Raw genomic sequence first — 18,929 nt, forward strand, 5'->3', positions numbered from 1 at the left:
TTAGTGATTAATGGAAAGTTAACATTGACTTTATTTTCTGTTTCAACTTCAGAACGCTTCTTGGTGCTATTCTGAGAGAGCTTTTATTCTCTCAGGGTGAACTCAGCGTTACCTGAAGAAATTATTTTAAACATTTTTTATTTTACAAGACTGTATAGTATTTGAAATCCAAACCACTCACATACATGCATAAATTAAGTATATTTTATTTTGAAGGTGGTCAACGGTGCTCTCTGTCGGCAGCTTTCCATGTTGCAGAGTGTTCACAATCGCTGTCTTGTCCGCAGTCCAGGATTGGTGAGCAAGGAGCGATCGACACTCTTGACAAAATTCTGCTGAATTTGTTGTTAACATGTTCAAACCTCCACTCGGGGCGTCCACCGTCATCTCACTGGACCAAAACATCTTTCGTTGAAGTTTCGTGCCCGATTAAAGTCGTCTCGGTGTTCGGTGGTGTTTCTCGGCCTAGTTTAGCTTCGGTTAGCTTGCTCGCCGCAAACAAAGAGGCGCTCGTGATCAACACATCGCTCTGCAGAGATCGTAAACGTAAAATTGTTGTTGTCATTTCAGTGTGAACAATGTGCGCAAGAACATCAGAATACGAGGAGGAACTTTGTGGAGGAAAAGAGGACCACAAGGGACAACGTCAACTGCTGGACGCCATTGGCAGGATGCAGCCAAGAGTTGTTCTTCAAAGATTAGGTTTGGTCACAACGTTCGTCTCACTTGTCTCGTACTCTTTTCAAATGCTGTCTTTCTTGTACGCAGTGAGTGAGTGAGTGAGTGAGTGAGTGAGTGTGTGTGTGTGTGTGTGTGTGTGTGTGTGTGTGTGTGTATATACATATCAGTGGCGGGCCGTGCATTTCAACCTTAGGCCTTCAGTGACGTCACATACATTCACACAATACAGTAAATATTCTCTAGTACGCACTCGTGTCTGCGCTGTCCAATTTGTCCTGATAACAGAAATTCCTCACTTGGGAAATGAGCATGGTACATGTCCTTTATGAACCTGCAAGTATGTTGACAAAATGCATGTGTAACAACACAATCAATAAAATACAAAAATATATTGTCCAAAAACTGTTTATATAACAAAAACTACAATACACGTGTATCCCAAAAAAAATCACAACAGTAAAATACATACAGTATTTTAATGTTTATTTTTTTCTGTCTTGGGAAAAACATGTGTATTTTGGATTGTTTTGTTGGATGCATTCAAAGGTTTATGACAATGTTTGCCTGCATGTCATACAGTTTTTTTGCTATTTGCAAGTAACTGTCCCGTTGATCACTGATGTCTGGTAATTCTTGTGCATACTCAAGGATTTTTGTTGCCATTTGCATTGCTTCCTTGCTGGATGGTGGCTTGTCATCAGGAGTTGAATCGATGCCTTGTTTTTTAAAGTTTCGTAAATTTGCGTCTTTCCGACTCCAAGTGTCTGCTGGATCTTTTTAATTTTGTGTCCAGCCTCGCTCAAACGGATGCATTTCACTCGCTCCGCTCCAGTTGTTACAGTTCTTCTACGTTTCGATGCGATGATCTACATGACGTAAGTGAATAAAGTTAAAATCTTTCGCAATTACAGTACAAACGAAGACACGCTTACATGTCTTCGTTTCGAATCTGATGAATGAAAACGGTGAAGCGAACACGTTTCTTCGGTCATGTCGAGTGGGTGCTGCTTTTAAACTAGTGCCACGTTCTCCAGGACGTAAGTGAATAAAGTTAAAATCATTCACAATTACAGTAAAACGCACGGCAATAAAAACTCACTTACACGTCGTCGTTTAGAATCTGATGATCGAAAAACGCGAAGTGAAAACTTGTTTCAGCGTCAGTCTTTTCCGTCGCATCGGGTGGGCGTTGCGTGTATTTAAGCTCCCGCGGCATTACACCTCCATCCGGGTTACGGGTAGTGGAATTTCCGCTTACGCAACTTCCGGTAACACGTAATATCGTAGTCAAAATGTTAATGCATAGGTTTTTATTCCGGGTGAAGGATATTCCTTTGTATAGAATTCCGGGGATGGGAATATTTACTGTATAGCATACCTGTCAACTCATACGGTTTAGCCATAGTTCATACGGATTGCACAAATCATACGGATTCTGAAAATGTCCGTCTTTTTTTTTCAGCAACTCCAAATCATTTGGAGTTGCTGAAAAAAGTAACGCAGGAATACAACTCTGAACACAGTAATGCCACTAAGTAGAATGATGATTAGACATTAACCAGACATTGTATTATGGAGATCTACAATAAATATCATTGAAAATTTCGTGGTTTTTTTTCTGCCGTTATTTTGACATATAAAATGCTTTGGTATGTTATAAGGATTTTTTGTTCTTTATAAGGATTTTTTTGGTAGTTTATACAGGTTGGCGCTCCGAAAGGTTGACAGGTATGATAAAGGCTCGTCAAGCAGCACTTAATTTCAGGAGCATTTAAAACAGGGGTGCCCATTAGGTAGATCCTGATCTACCGGTAGATCTAAGGCAGGTCCCAAGTAGATCCGAGGAGTGTCGAGAAGAAAAAAAACAAACAACAATTTTTGTGTCTTTGTACATCTTAGTAATATATTTTTTGTGTTAATATACACTGCACACTAATCATCTTATCAGTCTCATTTTCACAAAAAAAAAATTAAAAAATAAAATAAAGCAGGTAAATCTTAAATTTACGGTGGCGCGTGATTACGTCACCGGAAGTTGTTAGCGCTCAGCAGTTTGCAATTGCAGCTTGTGATCAGATCTGTTGCGCTCTATCTTTTATCATCATGATTCTCATTCAGTTTGCTTCGTGTACAATTCACCGAGGGCACGAGCAAAGAATAGGAACACAAGGTTTGCGTCAGGTGCTGGGGAACCAGAGCACCTTGATGAAAAATGGGCTACTGGAACAAAGCGGAGATGGGCGAGATGCGATAACATGGCTCTGTTGGAATGCTACTACTCAAGCAACCCTAGTCAGAGGGGTTACATGCAGAGAATGTGGGCTGAATGGTTACTTCGAAACCCACAGTCACGGTTGACCACGAAACAACTAGTAACTCAGTGTTCCAACATCCACAAACGGCAACTGCTGTCACAACTTGAGATTGATGAGGTACAACGCAGGTTCCATGGTGAAGGGCCCCAGGCTGCCAGATCAGAGGAGGAGGTCATACCAGAGATTGGGAGGCAAGCCCCAATGAATGCAGATGATGAGATTGGGAGGCCAGCCCCAATGAATGAAATGCTGAGCGAGGCAGCAACTGACCTGAAAGCTAAGATCATGGCGAGAATGAAAGCTGGGCAACCTAGAAACCGATTACAACAGCTATGTGAAGTACCACCTGAAAGTCTCATGGAAAGTGTGAATGCAGCACTGAGGGCGATCCCTACCGTAACGATCACGGAAACCAATGAGCTGATATACGCTTCAGCATCAGTGATCCAAGAGATGCTTGGCTATAAGAGCAACCATGGAAGCCATGAGATACGTTACCCACCATGGAAAAGACGGTTGGAGGCTAAGATCAAGGCGGCTCGGAAAGATGTGAGTCAATTGACGGAGGCCCAGAGAGGTGTGATGAAAAGGCCAATACCCGAGAGGTACATCCAGATGACCATACCTGAAGCACTCGAAACTGCCAAACAAAGGCTCCAAGCCTTGTCCAGCCGCATAAAGCGGTACACGAAAGAGAATGAGGCCAGACGAATAAACAGGCTGTTCGCAACACTACCTGCGAAAGTGTACGCTCAGTGGCAGGGTCCTAACAACAGAGCTGACCCACCAAGACTGGAAACTGAAAGGTACTGGAAACGCATATGGGAGAAGGAGGTTGCACATAACAGCAGTGCACAATGGCTGGTGACCCTGAGAGAGGAGCACAGCAACCTCCCTGAACAGAACCCAGTTACCATAACAGTGGCAGACATACAGGAAAGAGTCTCAGATATGAAGATCTGGACAGCACCAGGCCCACACCTACTGGCTAAAGAAACTCACAGCACTCCATGAGCGCCTAGCAGCACAAATGACCCAGCTGCTGAGGGATGGGACTCACCCAGGATGGCTAACCGAAGGGCGAACGATCCTGATCATGAAGGATCCCTCAAAGGGTGCAGTCCCATCCAACTATCGGCCAATAACCTCTCTCAATCATTGTGGCTAAGATAAGTGGACACATGGATCAATACATGAGCGAAGCACAGAAGGGCATTGGTAGAGATACCAGAGGAGCCAAACATCAGCTCCTGGTTGACAGAACAGTCGCACAAGACTGCAGGTCCCGACGTACCAACCTGTGCACAGCCTGGATTGATTACAAGAAAGCCTATGACTCAATGCCACATACATGGATCACTGAATGCTTGGAGTTGTATAAGGTGAACAGGACCCTAAGAGCCTTCGTTGCGAACTCGATGAGGATGTGGAAAACCACACTTGAAGCCAATGGCAAGCCACTTACCCAAGTGTCCATCAAATGTGGCATATACCAAGGTGATGCACTCTCCCCACTGCTGTTCTGCATAGGACTGAACCCCCTAAGGCAAGTAATCACCAAGACAGGCTATGGATACCGCCTCAGAAATGGAGCTACGATCAGTCACCTCCTCTACATGGATGACATAAAGCTGTATGCTAAGAGTGAAAGGGACATAGACTCCCTGATCCACACAACCAGGATCTACAGCAGCGACATCGGGATGTCATTCGGGCTTGAGAAATGTAGTCGGATGGTGACTAAGAGAGGAAAGGTAGTCCGCACTGAAGGGGTCTCACTCCCTGAAGGAACAATAGCAGACATTGAGGACAGCTACAAGTACCTCGGTATACCACAAGCCAATGGCAACCTCGAACTGGCAACAAGGAAAGCGGCTACGGCCAAATACCTCCATCGAGTGAGGCAAGTCCTAAGAAGCCAGCTCAATGGTAAGAATAAGACCCGGGCAATAAACAGCTATGCCCTGCCAGTGATCAGATACCCTGCAGGAATAATAAGGTGGCCAAAGGAAGAGATTCAGACCACGGACGTTAAGACCCGCAAGCTCCTAACCATGCACGGAGGGTTCCATCCCAAATCCAGCACCCTGAGACTGTACGCAAGCCGAAAGGAAGGAGGCCGGGGACTAGTGAGTGTGAGAGCCACTGTCTAGGATGAAACATCCAAGCTCCATGAATACATCAAGGAGAAGGCTCCAACGGATGACGTACTCAGAGAATATCTCAGACAATGGAGAACAGAAGATGAGGCGCTGGAAGAGGGATCATCATGGGAGGACAAGCCCCTCCACGGGATGTACCACCGGACCATAACTGAAGTGGCTGAGCTTAAGAAGTCCTATCAGTGGCTAGAGAGGGCTGGCCTGAAGGACAGCACAGAGGCACTCATCCTGGCTGTTCAGGAGCAGGCCCTGAGCACCAGAGCCATTGAGGCCCAGATATACCACACCAGACAAGACCCAAGGTGTAGGTTGTGCAAAGAGGCACCTGAGACGATCCAACACATAACTGCAGGGTGTAAGATGCTGGCAGGGAAAGCCTACATGGAACGTCATAACCAGGTGGCTGGCATAGTCTACCGAAACATCTGTGCAGAGTATGGACTGGAAACCCCAAGGTCAAAATGGGAAACACCTCCGAAGGTCTTGGAGAATGACAGAGCGAAGATCCTGTGGGACTTCCAGATCCAAACTGACAAGATGGTAATGGCGAACCAACCAGATATCGTGATCATAGATAAAGGGCAAAGGAAAGCCGTAGTGGATGTAGCGGTCCCAAGTGATGGAAACATCAGAAAGAAGGAACATGAGAAACTCGAGAATACCAAGGGCTCAGAGAGGAGCTGGAGAGAGCCTGGAAGGTAAAGGTGACAGTGGTGCCTGTGGTGGTCAGAGCACTCAGGGCAGTGACCCCCAAACTAGATGAGTGGTTGCAACAGATCCCGGGAACAACATCGGACATCTCAGTCCAGAAATGTGCAGTGCTGGGAACAGCAAGGATACTGCGCAGAACCCTCAAGCTTCCTGGCCTCTGGTAGAGGACCCGAGCTGAATGAGGGACGGACACCACCCGAGGGGTGAGATGAAGATTTTTATTTTTTATATATATATATATATATATATATACTGTATATATTAGAGCTGTCAGTTTAGCGCGTTTTTATTGGAATTAATATAAATGAATTTTAACGGGATTAAATTTTTTATCGCGAGATTAACGCGGCACACGTCACAGCGGATGTTATGTTGCTCTATAAATAAACCAGAAACAAAACAAGCGCGCTGCATAGGTCCATGCACGTTTGTTTTGCCAGCCACGGCAGCGCGAAACACCGAAAACAGATATTTAAAGAGTTTATGAATGGAAAGCTTACTTTTAAAACATTGCCAGATTGCTCCACTGACAAGACCAAAGTTACCTGTATCATACAGGTATACGATGTATGCCACTGATGCGATTGTTACTTGTTTGGAACTATTTTGTGTGGAAGGTTACAGTGTTCCGTGTCCATATAAATAGAGCGGGTGGAGCTTCTCTGTGTTCGTCTGTGAAAGAAACGTGTTCGCTTCGCCGTTTTCATTCATCAGATTCGAAACGACGACATGTAAGTGACTTCTTATTGGTGTGCGTTTTAATGTATTTGCGAAAGATTTTAACTTTATTCACTTGCGTCCTGTAGATCATGGCATCGAAACGTAGAAGAACTGTAATGACTGTAGCGGAGCAAGTGAAATGCATCCGTTTGAGCGAGGCTGGACACAAAGTAAAAAGCATCCAGGAGACACTTGTAGTCAGAAAGACGCAAATCTACGAAACTTTAAAAAAACAAGGCATCGATTCAACTCCTGATGACAAGCCACCATCCAACAAGGAAGCAATGCAAATGGCAACAAAAATCCTTCAGTATGCACAAGAATCACCAGACATCGGTGATCAATGGGACAGTTACTTGCAACTTGCAAGAAAACTGTATGACACACAGGCAAGCATTGTCATAAACCAAAGAATGCATTCAACAAAACAATCCAAAATAGACACATTTTTTCCCAAGACAGAAAAAATAAACATTAAAATACTGTACGTATTGAACTGTTGTGATTTTTTGGGGGGGTACACCTGTATTGCAGTTTTTGTTATATAAACACTTTTTGGACAGTATATTTTTGCATTTTATTGATTGTGTTGTTACATGTGCATTTTGTCAACATACTTGCAGGTTCATAAAGGACATGTACCATGCTCATTTCCCAAATGAGGAATTTCTGTTATCAGGACAGATTGGACAGCGCAAACACGAGTCCGTACTAGAGAATGTTTACTGTACTCGTCAGGACTTCTCGGCCGAGTTTTGTCTGCTCTTAGCTTCCTCGCCTCGAATCAAGAAGTGTGAATCGCTTGCTGGGATCAAAAACAGGTTTAAAAGTCAAGTTAAAAAAAAACAATTTAAATCAGATTTAAGTTGGTAAAATTATTAAATGCTGTATTGTAAGTGAATATTGATTGAGTCTGAGAGTAGAGTGATATAGAAATGTGCCAGTGTACATTGACTTTTTCCTTTCAGATTGCGAAATGCCAAATGAACAATCAATGACAATTTTAAAATAAATCAAGTTAAAACTCACAAACAAACAAGGGGTGGGACTAGATTAGGTTTTTTTTTACTTCTTACTTCCTTTGACCATGTAAATTGTGTTCAATTATCACTATTTGTTTTTATTTTTTTAACTTCCCTTTTTTTTTCTTTTCTTTTTTTTTAACTTCCCTTGCCTGACCCTGGCGGTCCAATCCTCGGCTGCAGAAGCTAGCTCTTGGGACATGGAATGTCACCTCTCTGGCAGAGAAGGAGCCCGAGCTGGTGTGTGAGGCAAAGAATTTCCGACTGGATATAGTCGGACTTGCCTCCACACACAGCCTGGGTTCTGGTACCAGTTCTCTCGAGAGGGGTTGGACTCTCTTCCACTCTGGAGTTGCTCACGGTGATGAGGCGCAGAGCAGGTGTGGGCATACTCATTGCCCCCCGGCTCAGTGCCTGTACATTGGGGTTCACACCGGTAGACGAGAGGGTTGCCTCCCGCCGCCTTCGGGTGGGTGGACGGGTCCTGACTGTTGTTTGTGCATATGCACCAAACAGCAGCTCAGCATACCCACCCTTTTTGGAGTCCTTGGAGGGTGTGCTGGAGAGTACTCCTGCTGGGGACTCCCTTGTTCTGCTGGGGGACTTCAATGCTCACGTGGGCAATGACGGTGAGACCTGGAGGGGCGTGATTGGGAGGAACGGCCCCCCCGATCAGAACTCGAGTGTTGTTTTGTTATTGGACTTCTGTGCTCGCCACGGATTGTCCATAACGAACACCTTGTTCAAACATAAGGGTGTCCATATGTGCACTTGGCACCAGGACACCCTAGGCCGCAGTTCGATGATCGACTTTGTAGTTGTATCATCGGATTTGCGGCCGCATGTTCTGGACACTCGGGTGACGAGAGGGGCGGAGCTGTCAACTGATCACCACCAGGTGGTGAGTAGGCTCTGATGGTGGGGGAAGATGCTGGTCCGTCCTGGCAGACCCAAACGTATTGTGAGGGTTTGTTGGGAGCGTCTGGCGGAATCCCCTGTCAGAAGGAGTTTCAACTCCCACCTCCGACAGAGCTTTTCCCATGTTCCGGGGGAGGCGGGGGACATTGAGCCCGAGTGGACCATATTCCGTGCCTCTATTGTTGAGGCGGCCAATCTGAGTTGTGGCCGTAAGGTGGTTGGTGCCTGTCGTGGCGGCAACCCCCGTACTCGCTGGTGGACACCAGCAGTAAGGGATGCCGTCAAGCTGAAGAAGGAGTCCTATCGAGCCTTTATGGCCTGTGGGACCCCAGATGCAGCTGACGGGTATCGACTGGCCAAGCGGAACGCAGCTTCGGTGGTCGCCGAGGCAAAAACCCGAGCGTGGGAAGAGTTCGGTGAGGCCATGGAAGCCGACTTCCGGACGGCTTCGAGGAAATTCTGGTCCACCATCCGACGTCTCAGGAGGGGGAAGCAGTGCACCACTAACACTGTGTACAGTGGGGATGGGGCGCTGCTGACTTCGACTCGGGACGTTGTGAACCGGTGGGCAGAGTACTTCGAAGACCTCCTCAACTCCACCAACACGCCTTCCTTGGAGGAAGCAGAGCCTGGGGACTCTGAGGTGGGCTCTCCTATCTCTGTGGTTGAAGTCACCGATGTGGTTAAAAAGCTCCTCGGTGGCAAGGCCCCAGGGGTGGATGAGATCCGCCCGGAGTTCCTCTAGGCTCTGGATGTTGTGGGGCTGTTCTGGTTGACACGCCTCTGCAACATCGCGTGGTCAACAGGGAGAGTGCCTCTGGATTGGCAGACTGGGGTGGTAGTCCCTCTTTTTAAAAAGGGGGACCGGAGGGTGTGTTCCAACTACAGAGGGATCACACTCCTCAGCCTCCCTGGTAAGGTCTATTCAGGGGTGCTGGAGAGGAGGGTCCGTCAGGAAGTCGAGCCTCAGATTGAGGAGGAGCAGCGTGGTTTTCGTCCCGGCCGTGGAACAGTGGACCAGCTCTACACCCTTAGCAGGGTCCTCGAGGGTATGTGGGAATTCGCCCAACCAGTCTACATGTGTTTTGTGGACTTGGAGAAGGCGTTTGACCGTGTCCCTCGGGGAGTTCTGTGGGGGGTGCTTCGTGGGTATGGGGTACCGAACCCCCTGATACGGGCTGTTCGGTCACTATACCACCGATGTCAGAGTTTGGTTCGCATTGCCGGCAGTAAGTCGGAATTGTTTCCAGTGGGGGTAGGACTCCGCCAAAGCTGCCCTTTGTCGCCGATTCTGTTCATAACCTTTATGGACAGAATTTCTAGGCGCAGCCGAAGCGTTGAGGGGGTCCGTTTTGGGGGCCTCAGTATTGCATCCCTGCTTTTTGCAGATGATGTGGTGCTGTTAGATCTTCAAACAGGGCTCTCCAACTCTCACTGGAGCGTTTCGCAGCCGAGTGTGAAGCGGCTGGGATGAAGATCAGCACCTCCAAATCTGAAACCATGGTCCTCAGTCGGAAAAGGGTGGAGTGTCCCCTCCGGGTCGGGGAGGAGATCTTGCCCCAAATGGAGGAGTTCAAGTATCTTGGGGTCTTGTTCACGAGTGGGGGCAGGAGGGAGCGGGAGATCGACAGGCGGATCGGTGCAGCGTCTGCTGTGATGCGGACGTTGTATCGGTCTGTTGTGGTGAAGAAGGAGCTGAGCCAAAGGGCGAAGCTCTCAATTTACCGGTCGATCTACGTTCCAACCCTCATCTATGGTCACGAGCTATGGGTCGTGGCTTGGGCATCTGATTCGGATGCCTCCTGAGCGCCTCCCTGGTGAGGTGTTCCGGGCATGTCCCACCGGGAGGAGACCCCGAGGAAGACCCAGGACACGCTGGAGAGACTATGTCACCCAGCTGGCCTAGGAACGTCTCGGGATCCCCCGGGGATAGCTGGAAGAAGTAGCTAGGGAGAGGGAAGTCTGGGCTTCCCTGCTAAAGCTGTTGCCCCCGCGGCCCGGCCCCGGATAAGCGGTAGATGATGGATGGATGGATGGACTTCCCCTGCCTTGCTCCCAAATTTCTGTTATCTGTTTCTTAGTTCAATAAACAAACAACCCAAAGAAGGCCCTTGTGAGGATAAGCAGATCAGAAAATGGATGGATGTGTGTACCGTGCCTCAATAACAATGTTTGTGATGCATGCTTGTCCAATTTTTTTTCTTAGTGTCAAAGACAGGTCCAACCTGAAATGCGTGTTACATAACTCACTGCACAGGGTGTCCTTGATTTCGGGCAGAGTTTCCTTCCAACGTTGGCAATATAACCTGAAATTTTAAATGAAAATATGCTGATCACTTTACAACCTGTCAGTATTTCAGTGTACATGTGTACAGACAAACGGCTTTTGGCCACGAATGTAAAAGACACGCAAAAGGGTTGTTCTTGTGCCAAGTGAAAATAAACTAATTCAATTAGATCGTGGCTCGCGTCGTTCAACCCTGTCGTCAATCGTTTGATTGACCAGCCAGTTGTCTGCGACACAATTTTGGTGACTAAACATTACAGAAGGACTGCCCTAGGCAAAGATGCCGACAACAGATAAACTACCTGCGTAATCATGCTAAAAGTACTTCATACTTTATTCTGGAGTTCCCCGCTAACTTGAGTTAGCTATAGCTTCAGCACGCTTGCAAACACGAAAGAGTGAAAAACTATCACGGACAATGACTAAATACACAAACATGTTCTGGATCCATTGGGATATGGAAGTCTTCTGGTACAGTCTTTTGTAAATAGCTCAGCAACTCTGGGGTGAGTGCCATTACGTTCGGAAGCACCACTGCGGACTGCGCCTCCACTCGCAAAATTGAAGTCCAGCCAGCCGCCACTGCGATTGTTAATACTCTACATTACGGTAATGTGGGGCATGGGAGCGACATTGGCCACATTCAAAATAAAAGCCTTCCAACTGATGTATGCACGTTTTTCTTTTGGGTTTAAAAGAATGTAACTAAATAATTTCTTGGCGGTCAACCAACGATGAGTTCACCCAGGGAGAATGAAATCTGCCAGAATAGCACCAAGAAGCGTTCCAAAGTTGAGATAAAAAAATAAAGTCATTGTTAACTCTACTTCAATCGTTAAAAAAACTAACTTTAGTTATCCCACAACTAGACCAAGTCTGAGGCAATCCCAAGTATCCAACCACAGTACTTTCATTCAGATCTGTTGCCCCATTTCAAAATAAAAGGCCTCGGATATCAGCAATTTTGATGTTTTAGCCTGATTAAAAAAAAAAAAATCATTAAAAACTGAGTTTTAGTTATCCCGCAACCCCACCAGGTCTATGGCACACTAGGATACCCCAGGTATCTAATAAGACGACTTTCATTATGATTATCGTCTCTGGTTAAGAGATGATAAAAACTGATGTTGTGAGATAACAACATTGATTTTGGCGTTTCGTGTGCTCAAGACCTTGTGTGGTTCCAGAATACAGAATCTAAAATTCTTTTTTTAAATAACATTTTTTTAAAATCAGGCAAAAAGGTCAAAATGTCAGATTTTATTGCAGTGGTTCTTAACCTGCGGCTGCTGATGTAATGTTCACTGTTAATGCAGTTTTCAAACATTTACCCTTGAAACTTTTGAATTTCAGAATTCCTGATTATGAATATCAGTCAAAATAGAAAAATGGGTTCCCATGATGAACGTTTACGGAACCCAAAATTTCCCATTGGGTAATCCGATGGAATCGAAAAACGGTTACCGTGAATTTCCGAAATCCTCAGGCCTGCTACTGAATTATTTAAAATTTTGCAACATTTGTTTATAATTGTATGTATATGTTGTTGTTTGTGTTGTTATCATAGTAGACCATTTCAGAAAGCAAAATTTGGGACTCTCTAAATGCATAATGGGACTCAGACTTTTCTGATCAACGAGTCCCTGGGACTTGGCGGGGGGAAACTGTAAAATTATCACTTATATATATATATATATATATATATATACCGTATTTTCCGCACTAAAAGACACACTGGATTATGAGGCGCACCTTCAATGAATGGCTATTTTGTAAAAAAAATTCATACATTAGACGCTTCGCATTAAAAGGCGCAATCTACAATGCCTCCACTAGATGGTGCTACGCTCCTTCCATTCAACTCGAGAGGCGTCCGCTCAACTTGAGAGGCGTTCATGACCGCCTCTGAAAAATGTAAATAAACTACAGTACTGACCAGGGAAAGACAAACAATACAATAACCAAAAGCGCTTGCAAAAAGTTCAAGGAAGAAATTCACCCGAGACTGTCAAATGAAATGCCAAGAAACCAATTCACGTAAGCAAGAACAAATAACGAGAACAAAAACAACACTTACAAAAACATAAAACCCAAAGAACCAGAACAAACACGACCAAAGCAAGAGGTCTAGAAAAATGATCACATGAGCAACAGCAGTAGGAAGGTCAAACAATACTCCGACAACCTGCTGAACATTTTTTGGTCCTCAAATACATGGCTCCCTAATGACTGAAATAGCAGCAAGTGTACGTACACCCAGCAGGTTCTGCCACCTGCTTGGGAAACAAGAACAGGAACATGACACACGAAGCAAATAAAAGAGACAGTATGCCAGAGAATCAACAGTGTGACAAGACAACGCTTCCCGAGTGTCTCGTCACGCTGGATGGGGTTGCGAAGATGCGCAGCCAATCAGCTCACTGGATAAATCCACTTCTGCTATAATTGGTCGACGTCACACCGGACACCAATCATGCACCTTGAATGAGTGCCCGTTGCAGATACAGTATAGGATTGTACAAAACCTCCCAGTCGTTCAGATTTTTTTTTCTGAATACAGTACTTTGGGAGTCGGGGGGGAGGGAGGGACGTAATGGACTGAAGCAGCGATAAATGAGGCGCGATACAGCAAGGGTTGACTGTATAATAATCGCTCTTTTTTTCGCGGTTCAGAAATGCCCCGCGAAAGGTGAAAAGCACGAGGCAGAATTTGCGCTCTGGACTTTTCCACCACTCAAACGTCTTTTCACAAATAACCAAGAATAAAAAATTAAATAAACCTTCACCATGGATAAAAATAAAAGAAAAATCCACCACTAATATGTGATGCTGGTAATGTCACATATTGAGTTGTAATCTGAACTCATCTAGCTCTCCGAGTAACCTTCATTGAAATTATAAATCATAATTCCATTTGTTTGTTTTCTTGTGTCTTACAGACATTAGCAAAGATGTTTGTCCTGAGCGGCTGGATGCAGAGCCCTCTCACTTTAAAGAGGAAGAACAGAAGGCCCCTTACATTAAAAGTGAAGAGGAGCCAGAGCACCCTTGCACAAAAGATGGTGACAATACATCAGCAAATATTGACGATGATGAGAATGATGATGAGGATGAGGAGTCCGATAGTGATTTATGTCACACTGACAACAAACCTTGGAAATGTTCTTGGTGTGGCAAAACGTTTGCTTTTAAGAGTGCTTTGAAAACACATGTGAGAACCCACACTGGTGAGAAATTGTTCACCTGTTCAGATTGTGGCCGGAAATTTTCACGGAAGGGGCGCTTACAAATTCACACAAGAACACACACTGGTGAGAAACCGTTTTCCTGCCTAGTTTGTGGCCAAAGATTCTCTCACAAAGAAACCTTAAAAAAACACACCAGAACACACACCGGTGAGAAACCTTTTGCCTGCACGGATTGTGGCCAAAGATTCTCTTGGAAGAAACACTTAATTAACCACACAAGAATCCATACTGGTGAGAAACCTTTTGCCTGCTCTAATTGTGGCCAAAGATTCTCTCAGAGGGGACCCTTAAATGATCACAAAAGAACCCACAACGGTGAGACACCTTTTTCATGCTCAGATTGTGGCCAAAGATTCTCTCATAGCGCACACTTAAAAATTCACAAAAGAACCCACGCTGGTGAGAAACCTTTTTCATGCTCAGATTGTGGCCAAAAATTTTCTCATAAGGGACACTTAAAAGTTCACAAAAGAACCCACACTGGTGAGAAACCTTTTGCCTGTTCTGATTGTGGCCAAAGATTCGCTCATAAGGGAAGCTTAATTAACCACACAAGAATACACACTGGTGAGAAACCTTTTTCCTGCTCAGTTTGTGGCCAAAGATTTTCTGAGAAGGGATCCTTAAATGCACACAGCAGAACACACACTGGTGAGAAACCTTTTGCCTGTTCAGTTTGTGGCAAAAGATTCTCTCAGAAGAGATACGTAATTGACCACACAAGAACTCACACAGGTGAGAAACCTTTTCCCTGTTCAGTTTGTGGCCAAAAATTCTCTGACAAGAGAACCTTAAAAACACACGCCAGAACACACACTGGTGAGAAACCTTATGCCTGTTCAGATTGTGGCAAAAGATTCCGTCAGAAGACACACCTAACAGGACACACAAGAACCCACACTGATAGGAAACCTTTCTCCTGTTCAGTTTGTGGCCAAAGATTCTCATGGAAGTCTCAGATTAAGGATCACAAGTGTGATGATGAGATGAACAGTGATCAGTGAAATCCCGCTCCGTCTCAGCAAGCTTCATCAGGCTGATTGTATTTTATGGGCCTTCTTTTTGGGATCCTGAAGTTTTCTTTTCCTTGAGTGCATTGAAAAGTTTTTTGATGAGTTGTTGTAATGAATTCGAAGATTTTGCATTGTTATTGGTGTTATAATACTTTTGGATTCTTCATTATACAGTCAAGCCTTGGTTTTTGAATGTCTCGGTTCTCGACCAATTCAGTTTTCAACCAAAGATTTCGAGTTTTTATGCCTCGGATGACGAACAAATTTCGGTTCTCGAACAAACTGAGCGCACTTGAATGCACCATTTGACTCCTCTCGTCTTCCTTACAGGAGGAAGTGATGTAGACGAGGAAGTGATGTAGACGAGGAAGTGACGCTTCCTTGTGTTGCTTTCCATTGTGAGCAGATGTGTTCAGTAAACATTTTTATTTGAAAAAGAGCGTGGTTTCGGTTTTCGAACAGCCTTCTGGAACGGATTATGGACGAAAACTGAGGTTTGACAGGAGTTAGTTTTTATTTGGTTTTGCGTGGTGTTTTTTAAATGTTGTTCCTTATCATTAGTTCTCAGAGAGGTTTAGTCATTTGTTTTCATTCTTTGGTTTTTTTTCTTTTTTCTAAATTAAACCATCCTTGAATGAATAGTCCTCCACATATCCACATATGTTTTTCATCATCTTAGATTGGATGTGATCCTGAACAAAATGGACATTTTCCATGTTATCATGAAATGTGTCACATGTATTGTTGTTTGATACTGTGTGTTGCTTGCTGGCCAAAAAAGTTGTCGTTGCTCAAAAAGCTTGGATCAGCCAAGTCTTCTTCAAATCCCTACCTCAAGATTGGAGAGATTCATGACTGGTGAGGCACATTTCCCTGCAGTGAGAAATTAAAATAGGAGCCCAAAAACAGAAGGTTTGCCCGTATTTAAATGTTGACCTTTTGTATGTTTGTTTTCATTGAACAAAAATATCCAGTAATAAATTGACAGAACGTGAAGGTAAGTAAAATTGTAAGAAAGGAAAATTAAACAGTCATCATACGGGACAATTTAATGTTCAGAGTGCCTCGAGAAAGGCTTCCTTCACAATATCGGCGTCTTTGAATGGCTTGTTATGTTTGGCAAGGACGTGACTGACCTGATATGAAGTAATAGTTGCTGCCTTACTCTGCGTCTTCGGTTTGATAAAGATTGACTGTCGTGCTGCAAGATGTGCTTTCAAATCCCACACTTTTGTGGCACGTAAAAGTGTTTTTGCAGGGAAATCTGTCTCGTAGCTCCTCTGTACCGTTTTGAAATGTCGCTCCAGATTGGCTTTCTTCGGCAATGCCACCGTTGCATTGCAAATCAAACAAACAGGCTTTGAATGAGAATAAACGAAAAAATAATCTTGCTCCCACTCAGGTTGAAAATGGCAGTTCTCTCCTGTTTTCCTCTCAGCCATGTTGACGTTTCGGGGTGTAGGACTAGATACGTTTTTTACTTCTTCCTACTCCCTTGAACATAATAACTGTGTTGAATGAAGATTGATTTCTTTCTTTTTACTTTTTTTATCTACCTTATTTTCTGTCAAATTATTACTGTATATATGTTTTATGTTCAATAAACAAACAAACAAAACAGCTGTGATCGCTTGCTGCTCACTACTGTTGAAAAACTTCCAGCAGCGTTTACAACTCATCGGGAAGGAAATTAACTATTGGCTGTCCGAAACTTTGCTGAATGATGTCATCAGGGGGATGGCAAATAGGCAATTGTAAACCTGCCGGGATCAGCCAGCAGCGGCTTCATTTGGGGTAGGGGCCACAACAGCACTTGGAGCTGTTCATTGAAAACGTGCTTTCACCGCAGACTCCAAAAGTCTCCAATCACACCAGAAGAAGTCGCGAGATTGTCACCAGTCACTTTTTTGAAATAAGAGTCACTCGAGAGGGTCTGAATACTCACTAAATATACCGTCCAAGTCGCTAGGTTTGGCAACACAGGCTTCATGTTATGAAAAAAAGTTGTTTTTTCCCAACACACCTCGCAGTCGCCTTGGGATCAGTCGACTGATCGGGCACCCCTGATCTATGTCAAAAGCTTTTTTTAAATCGAGAAAAATACCAACAGTAAATTCTTTTTTGTCTATATTAGTGGCTCAAGCCACTGAGGTGGTCCGTTTTTCTCTGAAGCCATATTGATTTTAATTTTCACTTAATAGCACATGTTTCTCTATAAAGTTATCAAGTCTGCATGAAAATAGTTTTTAAAAATATTTTTGAGAATTGTGGTAATCGTGATATTGGTTTGTAGTTTGTAAACAAATGCCTTTCTCCACTTTTATAAATTGGAATGACATTAGCAATTGATGATGATACAGCTTTGAATGACAAGCTGCACACGCACACACACACACACACATATATATGCGTGTGTGTGCGTGTGAAAGGTCAATTTCTATAATCTGTTTTACTATTGTCATATCAATATTAAAGCAATCAGTTGACTTTTTATATTTTTAAATGTTTTTACAATATTTAATGCTTCTTTATGATTCACAGCAGTGAGGAACATTGTGGAAGAGTTTTTAATTACCGGTACCTGTATGTGTCTTTTTCAAACGAGTTTATTGGATCAGGAATTTGATTTGCTAGGTTACTGCCGATGTTAACAAAATACTCATTAAATTCATTGGCTATTTCTGCAGTTTTCTCAAGAATAGTATTTTTGTCGATAATAAAGTACAGTACTCTGGATGATCTACTTTTTTAGAGCTATTTCTGATTACAATATTTTCCATATTTCTTGTGTGTTGCTTTTATTCTGCTCTAATAATGCCTGATAATGATCTCTCTTACTCGTTCGTATCATATTTACTAATTTGTTTTTATAGGTCTTGTAGTTTTATTAGTTCTCAATTTTATAAACAATTTATAAAAAATGTTTTTCCTTTTACATGCGTTTTCTATACCTTTCATTATCCATGGCTTACTTCCATGGCCTCACCGACCTCTTCCCACGCCCGGGTTTTTGCCTCGGCGACCACCGAAGCTGCGTTCCGCTTGGCCAGTCGATACCTGTCAGCTGCCTCTGGGGTCCCACAGGCCATAAAGGCCCGATAGGACTCCTTCTTCAGCTTGACGCATCCCTTACTGCTGGTGTCAACCAGCGAGTACGGGGGTTGCCGCCACGACAGGCACCAACCACAACTCAGATTGGCCGCCTCAACAATTGAGGCACGAAACATGGTCCACTCGGACTCGATGTCTCCCGCCTCCCTCGGAACATGGGAAAAGCTCTGTCGGAGGTGGGAGTTGAAACTCCTTCTGACAGGGGATTCCGCCAGACGCTCCCAACAAACCCTCACAATACGTTTGGGTCTGCCAGGACGGACCAGCATCTTCCCCCACCATCGGAGCCTACTCACCACCAGGTGGTGATCAGTTGACAGCTCCGCCCCTCTCTTCACCCGAGTGTCCAAAACATGCAGCCGCAAATCCGATGATACAACCACAAAGTTGATCATCGAACTGTGGCCTAGGGTGTCCTGGTGCCAAGTGCACATATGGACACCCTTATGCTTGAACAAGGTGTTCGTTATGGACAATCCGTGACGAGCACAGAAGTCCCTCACCTAGGACCTGCTTGCCATGGGTAACCCTGCCAGGGGCATAAAGCCCCAGACAACTTAGCTCCTAGGATCATTGGGACACACAAACCCCTCCACCACGGCAAGGTGACGGCTCACGGAGGGGTGACCTACAGCCCTCACGGGATAACAAAGTTTCAATTTATCAGAATATTTTCAAAACGGTCGAAAATGTCAACATGTTCCGATCATGCGTTCAGATCAACTTGTCAGAAATCAGGTC

General features: G+C 44.5%; 1 protein-coding gene across 3 annotated transcripts; it reads left to right on the forward strand.

The window, feature by feature from the left end:
* Nucleotides 1–237: 237 nt before the first annotated feature.
* On the forward strand, nt 238–16,704 carry LOC147192184 (uncharacterized). 3 transcript variants are annotated; one of them, XM_086135192.1, is made up of 3 exons: nt 238–297; nt 571–702; nt 13,756–16,704. In XM_086135192.1, exons 2-3 carry the CDS (start codon nt 579–581, stop codon nt 15,066–15,068), a joined length of 1,437 nt encoding a protein of 478 aa, XP_085991318.1. In that variant the 5' UTR covers nt 238–297; nt 571–578; the 3' UTR covers nt 15,069–16,704. The 3 variants fall into 3 exon arrangements, with proteins under 3 accessions (XP_085991318.1, XP_085991316.1, XP_085991315.1); XM_086135190.1 differs by having other exon boundaries at nt 253–479; XM_086135189.1 differs by having other exon boundaries at nt 253–702.
* Nucleotides 16,705–18,929: the final 2,225 nt, after the last annotated feature.

Source organism: Hippocampus guttulatus, chromosome 17, assembly GCF_054856545.1.
Source record: "Hippocampus guttulatus isolate MCC_2025c chromosome 17, RoL_Hgut_1.0, whole genome shotgun sequence".
Lineage (NCBI taxonomy): Eukaryota > Metazoa > Chordata > Actinopteri > Syngnathiformes > Syngnathidae > Hippocampus > Hippocampus guttulatus.

Bases quoted from the DNA above. Each gene is read 5' to 3' on its own strand.
- LOC147192184 (XM_086135192.1), top strand. From the start codon at position 579: ATGTGCGCAAGAACATCAGAATACGAGGAGGAACTTTGTGGAGGAAAA. The intron at 703-13,755 runs GTTTGGTCACAA...TGTGTCTTACAG, and splicing joins AGTTGTTCTTCAAAGATTAG to ACATTAGCAAAGATGTTTGT.